Source organism: Peromyscus maniculatus, chromosome 2 (genome assembly GCF_049852395.1).
Source record: "Peromyscus maniculatus bairdii isolate BWxNUB_F1_BW_parent chromosome 2, HU_Pman_BW_mat_3.1, whole genome shotgun sequence".
NCBI classification, from domain to species: Eukaryota; Metazoa; Chordata; class Mammalia; order Rodentia; family Cricetidae; genus Peromyscus; species Peromyscus maniculatus.
The window spans coordinates 31614837-31637137 of NC_134853.1; the positions used below are offsets into that span (position 1 = coordinate 31614837).

Genomic DNA, 22301 nt, shown 5'->3' on the forward strand with positions numbered 1-22301 from the left:
TCTCCCATGCTGTGGGCACAAACCTGAAGATAAAGCTATCCCACCGTTCATCCTGGACCTCTAGGATTTTGAGACTATCCCAACGCAGACAACTGAATATTTCACTGTGTCGATAATCAGGGTTGTCTGAGTGATTCCAAGGAACAGGGTTGGAGACTCCGCAGCCCCAAGTGCCATTTTCTCCAGTGAACTTGGCCTGTCATCTGCAGTGAACTTTCGAAGGAAGGAATAAAGCAGGAACCAGATTGAACTTTGAGGAGTTGTGAGTTGGAAAGAATAAGCTGTAACAACCGGAAGGCGGTAGAGCGGATGGCTTCTAGGAGCCTGGGAAATGTTGGAAGTTCAGTTTTAGATTTGCATTTCTTGATCTTGTCTTCTACAGGGACATTTCCCAGAGCCTTGAACAGTGCCTGCCACACAGTGGTAACTCACAAAATAGCTGCTGAACTCCTCAAGTACAGGACCATGTTTTCATGATTACAGCTTTAGAATGGAGACCATAGAACTAGGCAGGAAGTGAACAGAAAGCGAGCGAGTGGCTTCCATTTTAATATCTGTGAGCTTTGTAGTTCTTCGGAGGAGGAGAGGGGAAAATGGAATTCTGATTAAGAAAGTTTGGTAATAAGTTAGAAGAGATATGTAGAACTGCATAAGAACTGTCTGATTCAGTACAGTAAAGCCACCTGGAAGAACCCTAGACAAATCTGAGACGTGTAATCGTCAATTAATCAGTGAGGAAAATTAGCTCTTCTCTTGATACTGAATGTGGAATGTTACTCAAAACAGGAATAAAAGTTAAACAGTCTATCTGGAACCTTGGGGAGGAACCCCTGAAAGACAGGAGTTTGGGGGTTCTTGTTCATCTAGTGACTTTTAGAGGAGACTTGATTTGTTGATTAGAGGGAAAAGTCACTTCTTTTGTTGACCTAATCCAAGGCAGGTTTGCAACCACTGCTGCTGAACTGGGCTTTCTTGTGCTATTTTAATTCTTTAGTAGTGGACTAGTTGGTCAGAGTCTGCTTTTGCTTGTTTACAAGGTCTTGAACTCTGTGTGTGTGTGTGTGTGTGTGTGTGTGTGTGTGTGTGTGTGTGTGTGTGTGTGTTACATATGTACATAGTATATGAGTAAATCCATTTGCCGACCATACAGAAGCCAGAAGAGGATATCCGAGTGACCTGCCCTGTCACTCTCTGCCTTACTCCCTTGAGACAGTGCCTGTCACTGAACCTGTAGCTCCATGTTTCTCTGACTGAGCTGCCTGGACAGCAAAGCCCCCCCCCCGCCCCCCCCCCCCCCCCGCAATCGCAATCCTCCTACAGCTGACTCGACCTCCCAGCCCCCACAGCGCAGTTGTAGGCTGGTTTACACACGGTACATGCTCAGGGTTGAATTTGGGTCCTCACACTTACTCAGCAAGTCCTGGTCCTCTGAGCCGCCTCTCCAACCCCTGGCCTGAGCTCTTCCTCCCTCTTCCTCAGCCTCCAGAGTGATGGAGTCACAGGCATGGGCCCCCATGTCTAGCTGGTTAATGCTTTTAATTCAAAGAAATTTCAAATTGTAGTTTAAAAAATTAGGTAAGTGAGATCTAAATAGCAATACTTTCACACTAAATTCAAAAATGGTTTTTTAAATTAATGGGACAATCTGTGTATATTTGGTACTTAAAACATTTTTAAAGTACCATGTGTGTATAAGAAGTAGAGTTCTCAAAGTACATAAAGAGTTTCCTCTCTCATGACTCTAAATGAGTAATTGAGTAATTGGGCTTCTGGTGTCCAGTCTGAAGATACAGACAGAACTGGAACACTTGCTGTAACTTATAAAACATCATCCTTAGAAACTGACTGTATTAGTTTTACATGAAAAGTTTGAGTATGGAAGAAGGTTTTGTTTATTCTCCTGTTAGAAAAAGTTGAAGAATTTTAAAATAAAATTAAAGTATATGATTTTTAAAAAAAGCATTCTACAAGACTTAAAGGGCATTCGGCATTCATTAGCTAAGTTTAAAACTAGAATTAATTTTTAAGATTTTTTTTTCAAAATTGTGTGTATCTCTATGTGAGTACAGATATTCCTGGAGGACATAAGAGGGCATTGCATTGCGTAGAGCTGGAGTCACAAGAGATTGTGAGCCACATGATATGGATGTGAGAATTTGAACTCAGGTCCTCTGGAAGAGCAGTACATGCTCTTAAACACTGAGCCATCTCTCCATCCTCTGGAATGGAAGGAAGATTGACTCATTCAACTTATGTTGAAGAGACATTAATCACACATTCCCTTGAATGTGACAGGTAGATTTGTAAACAGAACAGAATTTGTGAACGTATTTAGTGTATTTACTATTAGAACATTTAGTGTATTTACTAAGTGTCTGTTAGATGTCAAATGTAACACTGAATGCTAGGAATATAGCCATGAACAAAACAAGGACCAAAAAAGCCACTTTTTAAAGAAAAAAGTCACTGTTGAGTATTTTGCTTTTATACATTGGAAACTAATGTGAAATATGTTGATCAGGAAGCCACAGGGACATTTGCCTGTCATCATAGCCTTTATGAGGCTAGGGAAGGAAGACCACTAATTCAGGACCAGCCTGGGCTACATAATGAGACCTTTCCCAATGACAAGGATAAAATAAAATGTTCATAATTCATCTTTTCATTACACAAAAATTCCCCTGTGACAAACATCTCCATTCATCCATGTGTCATCAGTGACTAACTGGCTTACACACTGAAGCTTCTAGTGTGCTGCATAGAATTTACTATTTTGTTATTATTATTACTCAGAGGAAATCAAATGAAGTAAAATTTTTCTCAAAATGCAAGTATCTCTAACATTAAGGACTAAGATACACGTACATCTTCAGATAATCCAATCAGATTGTGTTTCTCCTAAGTTAAGGCAGGAACGTTCTGATAGAGGGAGAAATGGAAACCAATTTGTGCAGGGGGGAAATGGAGGGGTGTGCACAGCAAGGCTGGGGCTGGAATTAGGAAGCCAGGGGAATGGGGCATTTTGGTAGACAGAGCGGTAAAAAGGCAAAGAATTCTCAGCTCATTGGAAAACAACCTGCATGGGCATTGATTCTGTGGGGAAAAGTGTGAACAGCCTTCTTATACATAACCAGTCTTCCAAAACATCCTACTTGTGAATTGATCATTATTGTGACAAAGAGAACTCACAAAGATCACAACCAGGGCATTGGCAAAGGCTAGAAAGTGACAAAGCCCAGCAGTGACCTCAACAGCCCCTCCTTCTGGACAGTCCGAAGCCAGCAACTCTGAGCTGTGTGACCTCTTCATCATTCTCCAGTGGCCTTTGTCTGAGCTGTACAAACCAGTTGGTTTGACATGCTGCAAGAAGGCAAGCATTGCTGCTGGTCCTTGTGGCAGGTTCTGCTCCATCCACTAGCTGGCGATCCTTTAATACTGTGGTAACTACACATTCTCACATAAGCATATGGAACCAGTAGACAAGTACTCCTTGGGTTCTGTAGTCCAGAAGACTGAGTTTAACAGCCCTGGCTTGACTGGATGGTCAAGGCAGACTTCTTAAGTTCTCTGTACCTCAATTACTCTTCTATAAAAAGTTTACAGTGATACCTACTTGGTAGGGTTTCTGAGTGGTTTGGGTTAACATGGGTTCAACAGCCCTGTGTCTGACATATGGTGAATTCTCAGACTTGAACTTATACAAGAGTTCCCCAATGTACAGCAAACAAAGAAAAAAACACATTGTATGTAGTGACTGTGATAAATCATAGATGTGAGCAATAATCAGTAATTAAAGGAGCTGAACAGAGCCCAGAAATGCAGCTGACTGTAGAGCACATGCTTAGCCTGTAGGAAGTCCTGGGTTCGATTCTGGAGACCTGTGATGGGACACAGGGTTATCAACAGTGTTAACAGTGGTCTGGGATTTGGCTTTAATTTTGTGAATGAAAAAAATCTTTTCAACAGTTATTGAACAGTGTTGAAGAAAAACAATGCTCATGATAGTGGCCTTTAAAATAATAGTATCTTCAAATAGTCTGGCACTAGAACAAAACACTGTGGGCAATAATTCCTCTAGAAAATGATTTCTATAGATCCACATAAACCAGGCTGAATTATTAAGGGGAAAAATGAGTTTAATAAGATGGTATTAACCAGATTCTATATCATCCAAGAAAATATACCATATAATGTTTTGAATATCAATCGACCTCTCATACCTTTAGTGTTGTCAAAATTTGTACTATAGTGAGGTAGACAGTTTCAAAAACTCCCCATTAGACAGACTTAAATTTTTGTAATAATATTTAAGAAAACGATAACATTATGAAAGAATGAAATATCTGATTAATGCTTAACTTTGTACAACTCAAATATAAACTTTAAAAATATTAGAAATTATAACATTTGAGTGCATATAACGTTTTGTACATTAAGATGATTGCATGTTTTCTCTTTGCACTTTCAGTCATCTTAAATAAACAAATATATACAGCCTCAACAGAACAACAGTGCATCCAAAGCAAATGTGCATTTAAGTTATTTCTCCTGGACAAGTCTTGTCTTTTCTCGCTTACCATTTTATATTACCATGCATTAGCATTTCCACCCTTTCCTTGACAGTCGGTAGATCTCTGAACCAGACAAGCAACAGATTTAGACAGGGAGAGAACAAACCAGTCAGGGTACCCCCAAAACATTCTGCAAACATGAACACACCTTTCTCGGTTTAAACTATTCCACAACAAGGCTGAGGAAGCTTACTTCTCAAAGGGTCTCTGCATGGGTAATGTTTGAAAAGAATCCTGGTCCAGACTGGGGGAAGGATGAGGTCTTGACCACCTGGGAACAGGTTTTTCCCTGTGTGCTTTCTTCTGCTCCTTCTGGTTTCTTTCCTTGCTGCCTGTACCCCAATTTCCACCCCAAGCTCAATGTAACACTTGACTCTTCACAGTATCTCATTACTACGTTAAAAAAAAAAAAAAAAAAAAAAAAAAAAAAAAAAAAAAAAAAAAAAAAAAAACACCACCTAACTGGTAATTACAATCTAAAACATTTCTCTAGGGGGAGCCCTGGGCTATTGCTGGCTGGTAATCTCTCAGGAATGTCAGAAAGAGGGGAGGGGTCTTAATTTTTTAGAAACTTCAGAGGCAGAGGCTCCTGGCCCTTTCATCCTTTCCCTGCTTGGGGCCTGGCCCTTTATCTCCATCCTCCTGCAGGGCTATCATCTCCCCTCCTGAAGAGCGCTTCCACTTTTTAGGTCCTTCCCTCCTTCTCTTTCCTTCTTACCTTAATTATAGAGTTCCCACCCTGGCCATTAAAAAAAAAAATCTTTGCCTTAGAAGGAGGTGCTGGAATTTTTGACAAATTCTGTTTAAAGAAATCAATGAGAAACAGACATGAATGACAAAGATCTTTGGGGTGGGCTACTTGCAGCCTTGGGTCCTGCACCTCCCTGTCACCCGGTCAGAGCTAGGCCTTGCGGTTTCTCATTATCCTTCACGGGGTTCCACAGGGACTAATTCCTGTCATTCCATCCATACCAACTCCTTTCCCCACCAGCAACCGTAAAGGCATCCGGAGACCTGAGTCCACAGCGGTGGCAACTCCCAGTTCCCTGTGCTGGCCAGCACGGAGCCGATAAATTCATGGGAATGCACAAAAGAGAGAAGGAGGCAGCTTGGGACCCCGTCTCTCAAGCTTCTCTAAGGGCAAGACCCCTCCCGACTCCCATATTTCTTTAGCCAACTCCCCTAATACTTCCTGTGCAGAAGCCAAGGGTGTCAGCTATGACCTGACTGGAAAAGGCCCAAAGACCCTACTTAGGAAGAAGCAACCAGTCTGAGATGTGAACAAAAGTGATGGGCTCTTTCTCTCGCGTTTTCCTTCCGCCTCCCCAGTCCACGAAACACTTGTGAACAGATACGCATCTTTCCTCCTTCCATCTCCTATCTAAACCAAGGAGACACAAAACCCAAAGCCACAATAATAAAGAAAAGAAAAGAAAGAATCCTTGTCTAGTCTTTCCAGGGTGGCCAGGCAACCCTTAGCTGCTTCTGGGTTGGCGAGTGGAAGGTTCTGGGAGGGCTGAGGCTGCCTCCTCATCCACTGCGCCTACTTTCACGCTGTCCCCCACTTGTGGCCTTTTCCAGGCCAGCTCCTGCTCCGCCTCTCCGCCTCTCCGCCTCTCCACCTCTCCGCCTCTCCGCGTCCGCAGACAGGCCTCCTTCCATGGTCCCTGGCCCAGGCAGCGGGCGGCACCGCTACCTGCAGCCGCAGGACTCCACCACCATGTCCTCGTACTGCTTGTAGACCACATTATTGCCCGCGTCGATGTACAGGATGCTGATGGGAGTCAATTTGGTAGGAACGCAGCAGCTAGGCGGGGTGGAGCCCGGGTCCATGGAGTTCATCAGCGTCTGGATGATGGCATGGTTGGTGGGCTCCAGGTGCGAACGCAGCGGGAAGTCGCACACGCCCTCGCAGTGATAGGCCTCGTACTCTAGGGGAGCGATAATCCAGTCGTCCCAGCCTAACTCCTTGAAATTCACGTGCAGGGGCTTTCGGCTGCAGCGCAGCCTGGACTTCTTGCCATGTCGCTTGCCGTGGCGGCTGGCGAAGGCGGTGCGTCGCCGCCGGCGGCCGGGCGAGGGCAGCCAAGGCCCGGCGTCTGGGGCGCCCGACGGCGCTGGCCATGACCCCTCGGCTCCCGCAGCCTCCGCAGAGCCCAGCTGCTCGCGCATCTCCGCGAACAGGTTCTTGCGCTGGGATCTGGTGAACACGACGAGCAGTGCGCGCTCTTGGGGCGGCCGCACCCTCCGGCCGAAGCCCAGACTCCGCAGGTCCAGGGGCGGTGGCTGCTGGGAACCCCTTGCTCGTGCCTCGGTCTCCCCGGCGTCCAGCTCTCCCCAGGCTGCCCGCAACTCCAAGCACAGCTGCTTCCACGGCTGAGGGCGCAGGCCCTGCCACACGTCGAAGACTTCCCAGCCGGCCTGGGTTGGCCCCTGAAGATCCAGGGTCCTGGCGTCCAGCAGCAGTGGGGACAGACAGGGGAAGAGCTGCACGTGCAGCGGTCGGGCCGGTGACCCCCAGGGTTCTGGGGATGCCTGGCGATAAAGCCTCAGCTCTGCACCCACCAGCTCTTCTTTGTCTGAGAGTGTGGACACATCAAACAAATACTTCTGTCTCCGGAGAGGAGTGTGCGAGAGATCGTCTGCGAGATAAAAAATAATTACAGTCAGTTTCACTTACCGAGAGATCAGCCCGGTGCTCTTCAGCAGTCCCCAAAGGAAGTGGGAAGGAGGGGGCAGGCAGCCAGGGAGTCCAGTTCGGCCGCCCAACCACCCCCAGGCTCACCGCCTGGACCATACACTGCGTGAGGAGGAACCCCACCAGACAGGACCCCTTCTTCAGCTCAGCTGCTGCCTGGGACAGAAATCTGTACTCCTGTCCCTGGGCTCCCCCTCAACAGGGTGTGTAACCACTAATATGCCCTTGTGGTCGCAAGCCTGGGCTGCGCTTCCCCAGCACTTCTGTCCACGGGATCTCATCATTACTGCCTCAGATGTAACCTCTTCCAAGTGGCCATCCCAAACCACCCTGATCCAAAGCAGCCTCCCTGGGCCACAGTCTCGGGACCTTGGCTTATTATCTACAATTTCCCCATCTATATTTGTGACGCGGTCTTTCTTCCCCAACCACCAGACACCCTTTCACCAGTCCATAGAAGCAAAGACAATAGCAAGACCTTGCTTACCCCAGACCCAGGGCCATGGGTGACCTAGAGTATACGCAGGTCAATAGGTGAGAAACTTGTAGAACAGTGATTTTCAATTTGCCTTTAAAGTGACAGAGTCTGCTTATCTAATTGATTAGGTATCTAAGAACAGGACCTGAACATGAAGCCTTTGTGTGCTTACTGCGAACCTCTTTCCTTTAGACTCCAACGTGATTTATAGGTACAGCTTTCTTTCTATAAACCCACTAGTCCGGGGTCGGGTTGCTACCCTCCACACAGGGTTGCGGGGACACTGTGGGCCCAGCATGATGCAGACTGAATGAAGGGTTGCTGTGCCACTCCTCTCTTTTCCAGTCTCCCTCCCTCCTTCCAACAGATGAAAGAGTGATACAGCTTTCAGAAGTGGAGACGAAGCCATGAACAGACTAGCCCGCGGGACTTAACGCCCACTGAGATCTTCAGCACAAGGGAAACAGGCATTCCTGGAAAGAGAAACCCTCGGCCAGGGATACCTAGTCACAGGCGTGGCATGCCCCACCCCTTGCCCCACCATCCAATCTGATGCTCTGTTTTGCAATGAATCCCAAAGATTCATTCTTCGGTTACAAGTGAGAAAAAGATATTTGTGACACACACAGACTGGCAGACTTTAAATTCCAAGGCAAATTCTTTAGGAGGAAGGGAAAATTAGACTCCTTTTCTGACACATTTGTGCACGCAGCCAACATCACTTCAATGTGCAAGGCGGAAAGCTAAGCAGATTCTCCTGGGCCGCCTTCCCACAGAATGTTTACAACCCAGCATTACAAGAATCCCCAAAGCCCTCTGCTCTCCCCAGAAGCTAGTAAAGTTTGCATCAATTTCAATAGAAAAAGTATGACCCGGTCCAGTCCAGCCCTCACTGCCTGTCCAGATGTAGCCTGGGGACATATAACCCAAGGATGCTGGCTCTGGAACCTCAGCCACACCCAGGCAGCACTCTGGGCTAACTGCTGGCCCGCTGCCTCTGCGGCACAGGCCTCCACCTGAGGAAGAGTTGTGAGGGGTTAGAGGGGTGGGAAGGGGAAAGCTGCTTCAGGAAGTTGATTTATGGAAGCCAAGACCTTCAAACCAACCAGTGGGGAGTTAACACACCTTCTCTTCCTTCGTAGAAAGCTGTGTCTGACAAGGGTGCTTAGCCACGGCCCAGATCTTTGTATTTGTCGCCCTAGGCTTCACTTTCCTGCCCCTGTCCTCCCTCATCCAGGCTGTGAAGGGGAAGACGCACTGCAGACACACGCTGCAGTGTTGTGAGGGCTGATACCGTCCTAACCTTGCTTCCCACGCATAATGTGATGGGGTAGGTAAGTACTGTTCCCATTTCTATGGTGGGAAAATCAAGACCTGGGGGAATTAATTATCTAAAATAAGTGATGAAGTCGGGGGCAACGTTTAAATCTACTTAGTTCCCAAGCTTGAGTGTTTAGCCATGAGTCCCATTGCCTCAGCACTAGGGGCCAAATATGGAATTCTGGAAGCAACCACGAGTGGTTAGGGGCTAAAGGCAGGGGTACAGACAAAACTGCATTCATAGAGTTTGTTGGGAATAAATCCTGGCCTCCCTTGGGAAATGGTTTCCATTTCTGTTGTCATAGTTTGACATACCTGGTTGCTGTCTAGAGAACATGGGCAGTTACAAAGAATAATGATTCATTTCTTTACCTCTCCTGCAATATGGAGAGAGCATCCTTCTTTTGCTCCCCTTATTTTTTTGTTTTTAAGAGTAAGCTAATAAATGGTTAGTCTGTACAGCTGAGTCAAACTGAGATGGGCATCTGTAGAGACCTGAAGAATCTGAAGATGCTTCAACCTTGAGTTGTCTGGTGACCTCCCTTACAAAACTATCCTACAAAAACAATTCTAAGACCCAAGAAAGACTGCAAATATGGCCTTCAGTCTCTCTCTGTTCCCCTTTCTTCCTGTATTAGTTTACCTCATGATTGGAAGGGTCCTACCTGGACACGTACAGTCACCCCAGTTCACAAGTCACACATCCCAGGCAAACACACACATGAGAGGTATGAGCCTCTCTTGAGAATGCTGGGAAAGAAGCTGCCTGGACCATCTGGGTAAGGACCAGAATTCTGGGTCCAGAAACCTGGAGCTCAGTCTAGGTCAGTGATTATTAATAACACACACACACACACACACACACACACACACACACACACACACACACACACACCAAATACAACAAACATCATCTCAGGCTTCAGAGGCTTGGGGTTGCCTTTCTAGAAACATTCAGATGATGCTGATCCTGATGATGGCTCAGGGACTCACTCTGAGAACCACTGATATAGGTAGGGATTTGATTTCCCATTGTGTGGGGAGAAGAATCACTGCAGTAGAGACAGCAAAGCACCCAACTGTAGGTCGGGATCCAAGGCAGTGCCACTAGGCCATGCCATCTCTCTCTAGAATCCTTCCAGTTCATATAACCACTCTCATATTCTTCTGATAATTTCATCCACGTGCCTTCCCAACAAGTCTCCAGAGCCTCTCTCTGACTCCTGAGCAGAGGACTCAAGAAGGTAGCTGCTCTCTACAGATGCCCCCCAGTCCACATTCCCCACATGTTTGAACCTGCTTTGGAGCCCTATGCAGCAAAGACAGTCAAGAAGAGGCATACCAAGGGTCTGGAATGCAGAGACCACCATGCACAGTTACTCTACAAACCCTCTACCAGCTGACCTGGCAACCTGAAGCCTGGCCAAGCTGCCATGAGTCACCTGTGGCCAGGAATCTTGTCCTTTGCACTGCCTTGCACACTCCTCATCCCCTAGTAAATCGTATATAAATACAGGTGATGTCATCATATAATTCCATTCCATGTATAAATGTGCACTATTGGTTTCTAAATCTATGGCACTTTCTCTCCTAAAAATGAATTCTCTGCTTTAGTCTCTAAATTGGAAAATGGTCAATAATTCACCACAAGACACTTCCATTTCATCAAACTAATCAGTAACAGCTTAGCTCCCACTTCAGTTAACTCCGTGTTCTTGAGTATTGGACTCACAAATCTTTCAAGATACAACTGCAGGATTTCTTTTTCCTTTTTCCCTGGAACATGAGTAGAAAAGAGGAGGAAGAAGAAGAGGAGTCAGATGTAACTGAAGAAAATCCTTCACATGTAGCAAAGTGGCAATAATGCAATAATTCAATAATACAGGCAAACCTCATACTGACGCTTCCCATGTGGGGTGTTTGGGGTTTTGTTTGTTTGTCTAACTGTTTGTGAAAAGGTATCCTATGTAGTCCAATCTATGTAGGCTGAAGTGGAATTCTCCATGCTCCTACCTTCCCCTGGGTAGTACTATGATTACATCATCAATAGCTCCTAGTACAGGGGCTTATAATTTAAAAAGAAGGATGGGGAGCAATTATAGGAAGGGACTTCCTTAGAAAGGCAAGAGCCCAAGGCTAAAGTAGGCACAGTAAATGAATGAAGGACTCTAGAGGCAAATGCTAAAATGGAGAGGAAAAGTTGGGGCCATGAGCTTAGTATACAAGGCAGCATATTCCTTGGTACCCTCAAGTTAATTCTCCCTAAGGGGTTGCCTCCCAGCCAGCTTGCATAGGATTTCTAAAAACTTGCAGAGAGGAAGGGACCAGAACTGTGTTTTCCCAAGACATCACTGGAATCTTATACAGCTTAGGTCCCTCTTGAAGATTCAAATTGGATTTGCTTTTTCAGTGACCAGAACCAAGAGTGATTCTCAAAGGTCCAGCAGGCCCTTCACACATTGATTGGTTTCTCATTCTATAAATTAACTGAGACTCTGAATGGATGCTGGTCAGACTCCAGCAACTTCCTCCATGGCCTGGCCATGTCTCCTGTGTCTTGCAGAGGCATAAACCTGTAGTTAGTCTACAGCTCAGAAAGCTCAGATTATGTGGCCTTTCTCACTCACACACCCTAAGTAGGATTAGGTCTTGGGGTGCACAGATAATCAATAATCCATCTTTGCAAAGAACACTCCAGTACTCTTTGAGACTAAGCCTCTTTCCTGGCCTCCAGCTTATTGTAGACCTGGAAATAGTTTTGGGTGCTAACTGGACACTCATGGAACTCATAAATTTGATGTCATCTCTCAGGCCCCTTCATCAAGCATTCAAGTTCTACTCCACTGTTCTATTCAGTTACAGGGAACAAACTTCAGAACACCAAGACTTAGCTTAACATCTTGCAACTGGCAATGGATCATGCTAGTTCCAAGAGAAACCCCCAGCTCTTAGGACACACCCCTCTACATGGGCCTTATTTGTGCAGTGGAAGGAGAGGGAGGGGAAGCCTGCCACCATTCATTTTGGGGCCTCAATGTGATCAACACTTGACTGGGCTTCAGTTTCCCCAGGATGGGTCACCCTTTTCTTTATTAAATGGAAATTGTCCAAGCTCAGACTTCACAGATGTGTCCGGAGTCACTTCTGAGGGTCTGAGTTTCAGCACCAACCTGAAGTATCAGGCTGTACTCAGGAAGTCCCTCCCTATGGTGTGTGAAGGCCTGTGGGGCAATCTATGCTTGGCCTAGTTACTGTGCCCCTATGACACAGTTGCCTCCTTGGCAGCTGAGATCTCATCCTTGCAAACTCTGGCCCTTTGCTAAACATTCTCATTAAGAAAATGTCTTGGGGGCTGGAGAGATATCTCAGAGGTTAAGAGCACTGGCTGCTCTTCCAGAGGTCCTAAATTCATTTCCCAGCAACCATATGGTGGGTCACAACCATCTATAACAGGATCTGATACCCTCTTCTGGCCTGCAGGCATATATGCAGACAGAGCATTCATACCGAAAGAAAGAAAGAAAGAAAGAAAGAAAGAAAGAAAGAAAGAAAGAAAGAAAGAAAGAAAGGAAGGAAGGAAGGAAGGAAGGAAGGAAGGAAGGAAGGAAGGAAGGAAGGAAGGAAGGAAGGAAGGAAGGAAGAAAAAAGAAGAAAAAGAAAGTGTCTTGGGAGCAACTGACACAGATCTTGTGCATGTTCTCACTTGACCCCAGAACTATTGTAGACCACCCAGAACAACAATGGTTATCATAGCAGACACTAATGTAGTACTTACTATGTGCTGGGCACAATCTCAATCCTCAGCTTATGTAATCTTCATAGCCATCTGTGAGCTGATGGTTACACATTGTGGTGTGTGTGTGTGTGTGTGTGTGTGTATGTAAGTTAAGATTTCACATTGTACCCCATAAATATATGTAAATATTATGTCAACTAAAAATTTTAAAAATGTATTTTAAAAAAACCACCTGTGAGGAAAAGCGATAAGCAGGAGAAGGTAATGCTAGGAGAATAAGATAAATATTCCATGTTTTCTCCATTTCTGGAATTTACAAAGATGTATCTGAGGCATGAGACGGAAAGAGGACTGCATGTATGGAAGGGACAGGCGAGCTGGAATACAGGACAAGGGAAGGAGCTGAGGAAAGTGCAGTAGTACATATATAATGACGTCACAGCAAGCCCGTTATTCTGTACAGTAAAATAATAATAAAGTGACTTTTCTAAATTCACCTCTTAGAAAAGTATTGTTACAAATCAAACCCCAGGGAGCTTGACAGTGGATGGCCAAGCTGGCAACTCAGACCCTGTACCTGTGTCACCGCCTTGAACACAACCCTGATCTCTGTGCACAGGGAAAACCCTGAGAGGATTCCAGCTCTTCCTCACTGCTCATACCAGGAAGGAGGGGGAAACACTGTTCTCCAAGAGCCATCCATCTCCTAAGCAGTATAGCTGAGAGATTACCAACACCATGACTTTCGGAAGACAATATACAAACAAATCTTGTTTCTCTTCTACAAAGTGGACATAATGATGGCAGCTCATAGGGCCATGGAAGGGACAAATACAAGATGTGAGAAACTTCTGAGGATATTATACAAATGTCAGTTACTACTGATGATGTGGATCAATGTGTGACCATTTAGAGTCTGAAAGGCAGTTTATTTCAATCCTTATCTGTGACTTAGTGTTTTAGTCACATGACTTACCAGCCTCATAAGCCTCAGCTACAAAGTGGGAGAATCACCTATAGATCTGGCAGGATCACTGGCAAGCTCAGAGTCAAGACACCTAGGGCATCACATTGCATATGGAAACTTGCAGCCAACCTTACTACAGTGGCCTACATTTGGATAGGAAGAGATGTATTTATCATCTTCTCAGCCTCCTTGAAGAATGGTCCAGCTCTTTCCACAAGATTTCTAGGAGTAGAGGAGGAACATTGTTGGGCAACAAGAGGAATGTCTTCCCCCTGCCATCTGAGTTCTAAAGACAAGGCTTCTGTGACAGCAGCCTTAGAATGCACTATAGTGACCATTCTCTATCTTTTCACATCACTTACACCACCTTCTCTTCCTCAGAGCCCAATGACCAGTGCCCTCCATTCCAACCTCATTAAAGACTGAACCATTCTTTTAACAGGCAGCAAGGCAGTGTTAGGCTGTGCATTAGTCCATAACTACCTGGCTGGGCAAATGCAGCCCTGAGGAGTCTGCACTTTCCTCTCTCTGGCACATTTTGTAGGGTGTAATCTGTCTTCAGAACCAGTCATAGGTAGGACATAAGGACACTCCCTATGTGTACCTAAAAATAAACAAACACACAAAACTACTCCCATGTTGAGGGAAGGAGGCATAGAAATGGACTCCTGGGTTGCAGCACTCATGGTGGTATGCAGCGTCTGTCAATAGTAAGACCACCTGGTCGGCTCTGTCAGGAGGGAGGTACTGCTCACACTCTAACTGGCCCATCTCTTCAGTCTGTTCACCTTCTTGATGCCTTCACTGACAATTTGCCCCGTGTTTCAGCTTTTTTGTCCCTTCTAACCCCCAGAACGCTCTGGGAACCATTCACAAATTCTCTGATTTTGTATGGTGGATCTATGCTTTTCTTCTCACATAAACCTAGGTCTGGTAGGCTCCTTGGTTAATGATCTGGTCACCTGCCTGGATCCTGCAGAGAACTCCCAATGCTGGTACCAAGATCTGTTTCAATAGGAAGCAGTGAAGCTCAGGTGGGGAGCCTTCTCACAGGACTGAAACTGAGCCACTGATCCTCAGCCCAGCCTTAAAATGTAGTAACTCCAAACTCAATCCTGCTAATTTCTGGGCAGCTAGGAATGCAAAAACCAGCTCTCTTCTGAGTACTCAGCACAGCCAACAGAAGCCTGGTTTTGTCTTGACAGATAAAACATATACTTTGGAGCTAAGTTGTTTAAAATCTCTTCTGGTCACAGACTTGACTGACCAAAGTCAAGGACACTTGCCCTGGCTTTTGTCTTTTCACCGGTATCTTACCCTGGGCTCCCAGCCACAGCAGCTCAAATCTTAATTTAACCACATACAGCAGATCAAAACCAAATGGGTTTCCAGTCATCTCTCCCAGCTCCCACCCCTCTTTCGCAAACTGTAGGAACAGCCAGTGCCACAGAGACCCAAGGTGCACCTCTTTCCTGAGGTCCAGGGCTGAGTTGATTCGGTGGAGCAGGCTTTTCCTGCCTGTGAGGGAGTGATGTACAAAAACCCAGTGAAAGTAACACATCTCCTGGTAAGAGGTCGTGGGTCTTGCATTCCTAGCAGAATCTGAAACTCCACCCAGGTCCTAGGACTGTGGGCTTAGGCTCAAAAAGAGAAAATAAGTGGATGTTTTATGCAGTTTCTCTTCCCAGCTGACCCTGTAACTGTAGGTGAAGGCCCAGGTTCTAAGGGGCACAGGATGGTGGGCAGACCTTTGCATTCCCAGTACCTAAGCCTGATGCTTTGGAGAAGCCTCCTTAATATTCTCTGATGTGCTAGGCGAGGTGCCGTCTCTGAAGAAGAGATTACTCAAGTTGCTAATCTTGTTCCAACTTTCAAATTTGTAGCAAAATGAGAATCCTAGTGTCAGCTGCAGGCCACAGTCCGTTTTTGTTTGTTTGTTTGTATGTTGTTTGTTTCAGGCTTCCTCCCCAAGGAGCTTCCAAGCTCAGGTATACTGGGAAGTGGGCAGCAGCTGGACCACTCATCTCCCTTAGAGGCAAAACATGAACACCACTTCTTCTTGCCCTGTTCCTGCCTTCTGCCTTTCTCCTCATTCTCAGTGGGCACCAACTGTTGCCACAGACCAGCCTTTCTCTGTACTTGTACTGCCCACTCTGATCCTTAAGCCTTGCCCAGAAGCAGATGCCAGGCTCTAACTGCACAGCCCAGAGCTTCTCTCCACCAGACAGCATCCAGTTGTCCTTTAAGCTCCTGTAGCCCCTTACCGGAAAGGGGACCTACTCTCCACCCTGAGCAGTACCAATGGGTGTACCTGAAAATAGAATGTGACCCTAGGACCCATTAGAGCAACTGGAACCTATTTAATTCCATAGTCAGAGGACAGCATTTAACCCAAACTGAACTTCACAAACATACAGGCTTTAGACTGGGTGTGTCAAAGGATTTCTGCAATGGGTCTTCACTCCTGCTTTCCATACCCAAAAGACTTCACCATTCTTGTCTCTGATCCCACAAAATAGTAGTTGGTGCCAGGTTATTCAATAGCGAAGGGGTTGTAGAGCTAATACCTTTTATCGTACTTGAAAGCACCCAGGAGTTATGGTTGGATTGCCCAAGGTCAGTTGATGCAAGTGGCAGTCTGTCAGGAAGCAAAACTTCCTGTATCTGCCATACTTCTATCATCACCCCACCCCAAAGAAACCACACAGCCCCCAGAAGGCATCTGTCTATGGATGAGGAGTGCTAGCACCCCAAAACTCCTGGTAGGGGAAACAGGTTACACTAAAGTTCCTTTTGATGCAAGACCAGCGTTCTCAGTTCCCAGAGGATCCAGGGACAGGTGCTCTGGTCAGAAAGGATGGTTTTGGGGTTCTGATTCACTTAGGAAAGGGACAATTCAAAAACCTATAGGGTCCATGGCTCAGGTAATTTTTTTTTAATGTGCAGAGATGAAGGAGGTGTGTGAGCATGGTTCCCTCCCCCTCCCCCACCAGCCATTGCACCCTGGGCAAAAGCCCCAAAGCCTCCAGCCTCCAGAGAGGGGGGTAACCTTTGATGTCCTCAGATAAGCCTTTCTGGCTGAGAATCCTCCTGCAACCTGCACTCTGGCCCCACAAGATTCTAGGTCTATTTAGCATCTTGCTTTTCCCTTTTGGTGAACTTTAAGCACATGGAGACATAAACAGAGTTGAGCTACAAGCCTATAGGTTGGCTTGCGGCCTTAAATGTACCTGAATCATTACAACCGGAAGAGTAAGACAAACTTTGGAGCCTAAAACTTCCTTGTCTTCCCCCGGGACTTTCCCCAGGATCTCTGGTTAACCCAGCTAGGGAAGATCCTTCAGTCTGAACCACAAATCCAGCCTGTGCCCAGTCCTCTCCTGGCACCCCTCAAACACACACTTGCACGCTTAGCAAGCCCTTTCCAAGGCTGTTCTCTCTTTCCGGGCAAATAAAGCCTAGATTGGAACCTTCTGCCCAGCTTCCTCACTTGGCCGTCTGGTATGAATTAGTGTTTTTATAAGGGACTCAAACAAATCGAATACAAGGTCACCAAATAATTAACAGTTGCGAATTCCCTCCATCCCCATTAAAATACTTCCCTGCTTATATTTCATTTTCCGTTTGCCAACGACAACAGGGTCCAGGCAAAAGTGTTAGCGCCGCCACGCTGATGACTCCACGCAGAAACCCACCTCTCTGAATCAACCGGAGGGAAGCGGCGGCGGCGGCAAACTTCAATAGCAGGAATCTCCGCAGCTCTAGAATGCCCCCCCCCTCTCTCTGAGGTCTGTGCCTAGCACTCCGCTGCCTCTTTGTAATCTTTGAACTGAAGATAACCAGACAAACTAGTAAGCAACCAGAAGCAGACTCGGCCTGGACTCACCTATAAGGCTACCCAGCCCCTAAAGATACTTCCCTCTCCTGTGTGGTGTTATCTGTTCTTTGCAGTCTTGTTTCTGTAAACGGGCTTGTAACAGCAGCACAACACTAGACACTGTTCTTAATTCAAAGGCTCTGGGAAACCTGGCCCACAGAAGTATTCTCAGACTCAATTTCTGCCTTTCCCTCTTCTTTGAATCCTTGAGAGTTTTTTCTTTTTTCTTTTCTACTTTGGCACTTAGAAGTAAATTGCAAGGCAGGATATCTCTCTTCTCTTCTCCTCTCTCTCTCTCTCTCTCTCTCTCTCTCTCTCTCTCTCTCTCTCTCTCCCCTCTCTCTTTCCCTCCCTCCCTCCTTCTCTCCCTCCACCCCACCCCCGTGTGTGTGTGTGTGTGTGTGTGTGTGTGTGTGTGTGTGTGTCTGTCTGTCTGTCTGTCTGTCTGTCTGTCTCTTCTTTTTGCCTTTTCTCCACCTTCCCTCCTAAGTTCTAATTGTCTGCCTTGACCATATCCCAGAGCTGGGAGTCTAGGAATCCGGAACTACTGATCTTTATGATACCATGATGTCTAACCTGGTTGATTCTGATCCTGTGTTCTCAGCTCCCCACCAGTGTACAGACACACTTTCTCTTCTCTACTTCTCTAAAATAATTTTTGAAGTACGACATGAAAGCATGTTAAAAGATCATCCATAAAGTAGTTAGCACTTCTACTAAACAAACACAGGAGGAAACCAGGCATGATACATATTCAGATCCTTGCATCTAAAGTTCCATAAGAACTACTAATTAGATCTTTAAGGACCACAGAAAAACATTAAGCCAAAAAACGAAATCTTTTATTTATTTTTTCCTTCTGCATCTCACCACAGTTCTTAGAAAGCCCCTTGTCCTTACCCTGTCCGTATAGCGTCCTGCTTTAGTATTGTGTCTAGAATCTCATCTCTCACCAGTTGTGTGACCTTGAGCAACTAAATTTCCCTGTCTTCCTTAATTCGCCTCTAAAGCAGTGCAGCAACGGTAGCCGAGAATTAAGTGAGCTCATTCATGGCATAGCTTTTAGTACAGTACTTGGCCCACAATAAAAGGTCAGTCTGTCTTGGCTATTGTTATTTACCCTTCCAGGGCATTTTCAAAGCCTGCAGTAAGGCCTCCTTCGGGACTCCAGGAACAGAGAGCAGCTCTCAGGGTAGTCGAGAAGGCCACGCTGTTTCTGTGGAGTCACAGCTCTCTTTCCTCACTTGGCGCGGGGTCTGTTACTGCCCTCCAATCTCAAATGCCAGCTTCAGGTATAACTCTTAAGTTCTCAGGTGAGCAAGATCTTTAACTAATTCTGTGTGAGTCTCTTGGAGCTTGTGAATCCCCTAGAGGGACCCTGGCTCCTCCGATCCCAGCCTACCACTCTGTGGCGATTTAAACTTCCCCTAGGCGAGGCGCCAAGTTAGTACGACCGGCTCCTCTCCTGGCTGGCTTTTTTCTTTTTTTGCCTACCCACTCAGGGATTGGGGGAGGGGATGCTGAAGAGTTTGGCACGTTAAGAACCCCCGCGCGAGAGGGGCGGAAGTCCTCTCCAGAAGCTGGGGATGCGCGGTTAGTGGGTCCCTTCCATCACGGGAGACTAGACACCGTTTGATGTGTTATGACATGAACCCTCAATTAGATCGCTGAGTCGTAACACTCCAATCAGGGGCCCAATGCTAAGCAAGCCCCGGAAGGTCCAACCCGAGGTCACCGCCGGTGACACATCAAATCAAAATCAGGGAGAGGGAAAGTGAGGTTTTCCCTTTATCAAGCTGGGGCTGCAGCCAACAATCTAGCCCCTCCTCCGCGCACCCCTCCAGTCCCTCTCTGCACCCCCCCCCCAGCTCCTTTACACCCGCGCGACTTGCCACAAGCAGCACAGCCTTCCAAGTGTCCTAGCTTTCCTTCGAACTTAGAGGGTGAGGAGGAGACAGAGCCCCTGAAGCTACGGTCCAGGGTCTTGGTGCTCTGAACTAGGGACCTCTGGCAGCCCTATGCCCAACGCACTCTGAGGTTAAATCCACAATCCTGCTGACCTCACAGGCGTGGAAGGCTAGGGAAGAGTGTTCCTCCACTCCCCAGACCCCATCCAGTACTCGAGGAGCCTGGGGGCTCCCAGCACCATGCATGGGCTCTAGGTTGTCTGGATGTCACAGGGCAAACAAGGGTTGTTGAGTGCCCGAGTCTATGCAGGTCTAGGGGCCCCAGAGACAGCCTTCCATGCTTGCCGAAATTCCAAAGTCATCTATAGATACCTTGGAACAGCCTACAGTGCCCCTTGGTTCCGTGCCAACTCTCAGGGAGTATTGTGAACCATTTAGGGTGCCTGCCTGGGGAAGGAGAGGGGAATTTGTCACTTCCCGGGAAAAGAAGATAGTACCAAATTGCCTGCTAGTTTAGGCCTCTGGGATTTCTTCCCTTAGCACTGTTCTCTGACCTTCTATCGCCTCTGCTTTGGCCATGGTATTAGAGGCACTAGGAGGTTAAGAGAGAAGTTGCAGGCGGAGAACCGCGCTGCAACGCGATAAGGAGCTGGCGCTACCCAGGTCCAAGACCTAGTAGCAGCAATACGAAGAAGCCACGTGTTTTTGGAAAGGTGACTTTATTATTCCTAAAATCATCATAAAATACGGCGGCGTTAATTTGCTGTGGAGACCTTTCAGCAGCTCATAACCCAGCTGACCTCGGATTGCAGCTGCGTTACCTGGCGGGGCCAGAACCTTGGCTGAGAAGGAAGCAGCTTCGAGGGAAGGCTGGTGGCTGGACACGGAGTAAGGCGTGGGGCAGGTGGCAGAAGGGGACATTAGCCTACTCTGGAAAGGTTCGAGAATGTGAGAGCCATAAAGGTGGGTAGATGTAGCTGAGCAGTTCCCTCTGCCCAATCCCGGGTCTTTGGGGTTTCTGGATACTTTCACTGATCCTGAACCTGCAGGTTGAGGAACAACCGAAGCTAAGTCTGGGAGTATGGGAAGCAACTGGCTGCCTAAATCTCTTAGCGCCTCTCACTTTCTCAGTACCCTCCTCTCTGTCCACCGTCCCTTCCCTTTTCTCTCACCCTTTCCTGCTTTTTCTGAAAAAAAATTTTTTTTCTCTCTGGGAGCCGGTGGAACTTTCCCCAGTATCTGAGGTTTAATCGGAAGACTTTGGTCATCAGCGATGAGAGCAAGAGGGCACGCTCGCTCGGAATCCTACAGACCCGTGCATTCTGTCTGGCACGGAGCATGAGGCTTGGGTGCCCTAGATGCTCAGAGAGAAGAGCGTTGTCTGTCTGAGGTGGATGTGTACACTCTGTAGTGCTTTAAGAACCCCACACTTTCAGCGGTCCCTGTTTGAGCCCATCCTGTGGACTGTGGCTTGAGAACTATCAGGTGTGTGTGTCGGGGGAACGGTACCAGAATGTCCCCACACCCTTGCGCAGGGCTCCAGGAGAACCCACAGGACTGCTGGATCGAGGCACTGCCAGTCACTGATCCTAGACTCGCTGCCTTGACGGACTGACTACCATGTGCCGGGTTTTCCTTGAGAGACAGGAGGCTCCAGGCTTTCGAACGCCCTCACAGATGCTCTAGGGTCAGCATCCCTCACAAGCTTTGGCCACAGGGTCCCCCAGTCCTTTCTCTTAACGTTCTCCACCACACCTCCCTTTATTTGACCGCCTCCTCCCTTTCGCTACACTTCTTCCTCTAGCTACCAGAACAGTGACCACCACGATGCTTTCGGCAAAAGACGAGAAAACAAAGAAGAAAAAAGAGGGAAGAAAAGTAAGAGAGTAGGGAAGACTACAGGCTGGAGCAAAATCTGCAGCTGCACTCAGAATTTGGGGCTTGAGAAAAGAAAAAGGGGGAGGTGTCCAGAATGGGAAGGGAATTCACAAAAGCAACCTCCTGCGGGAGCCAGGGCAGCGCTCTGGCTCAGGCGCTCCAGCGGGAGAGGAGTCGGGCGCTTTCTTTGCCACTTACCCAGTCCTCTGTCTACAAAGCTAGTGATCGTATTAGCTGACTTGGAAGACTGGAAAAAGCTGGCATTGATGCCCAGCTTCTCGGCAATGGAGTAAGTCCTGTAGATTGACAGCATGTACTCGTGGGGTACCACGCGCGGGCCCCTGCCTGGAGGCTCCTGCCCCTGAGACTGTCCAGGCGGCCGCCGCCGGAGTTCGCTCTGCCGCGGCTGGTGCTCCTGGGGCGTCCGGCCCTCCTCACTCTCCTGTGGCGTCCTCGGCATCTTCCCTTCTTTGCGGCTCCGCGCGTCCTTGGTGGAGTCCAGTTCAGTGGAGGAGGACGAGGAGATGGAAGCCTGTTGGAAACCCGGCAAATCCCAGAGGAAGCTGATGAGGAAGATCGCCGAGAGCAGGACCCTAGGAGTGTCCATGGCGAGCGAGTGGCTGAGTTTCCCGGAGAGACGGCGGCGACAGCGGCTGCGGCGCTGGGCGCGAAAGGCACAGAGCAGCTGGACAGCGGCGGGGGCCGCGTTCCTTCTGCAGACTCCGAGTGCCGGGAGCCGGGTAGCAGCTACACAAACCCCGGCCCTGCCACGCCCCCTCCCGCCCCTCGACGAGGCGCGGGGGGGGGAGGGGAGGGAGAGAGGCTGGGGGGAGGAGGAGGGCGGCGGGTAGTGCGGGCAGGAGGTGTGG

At 47.6% G+C, this 22301-nt stretch overlaps 1 protein-coding gene across 1 annotated transcript; it reads right to left on the reverse strand.

The window, feature by feature from the left end:
* Nucleotides 1-6169: 6169 nt before the first annotated feature.
* Nucleotides 6170-22156, reverse strand: Gdf6 (growth differentiation factor 6). Its single transcript, XM_006974924.3, has 2 exons — nt 21631-22156; nt 6170-7213 (listed from the first exon to the last, which is right to left on the reverse strand). Exons 1-2 carry the CDS (start codon nt 22037-22039, stop codon nt 6264-6266), a joined length of 1359 nt encoding a protein of 452 aa, XP_006974986.1. The 5' UTR covers nt 22040-22156; the 3' UTR covers nt 6170-6263.
* Nucleotides 22157-22301: the final 145 nt, after the last annotated feature.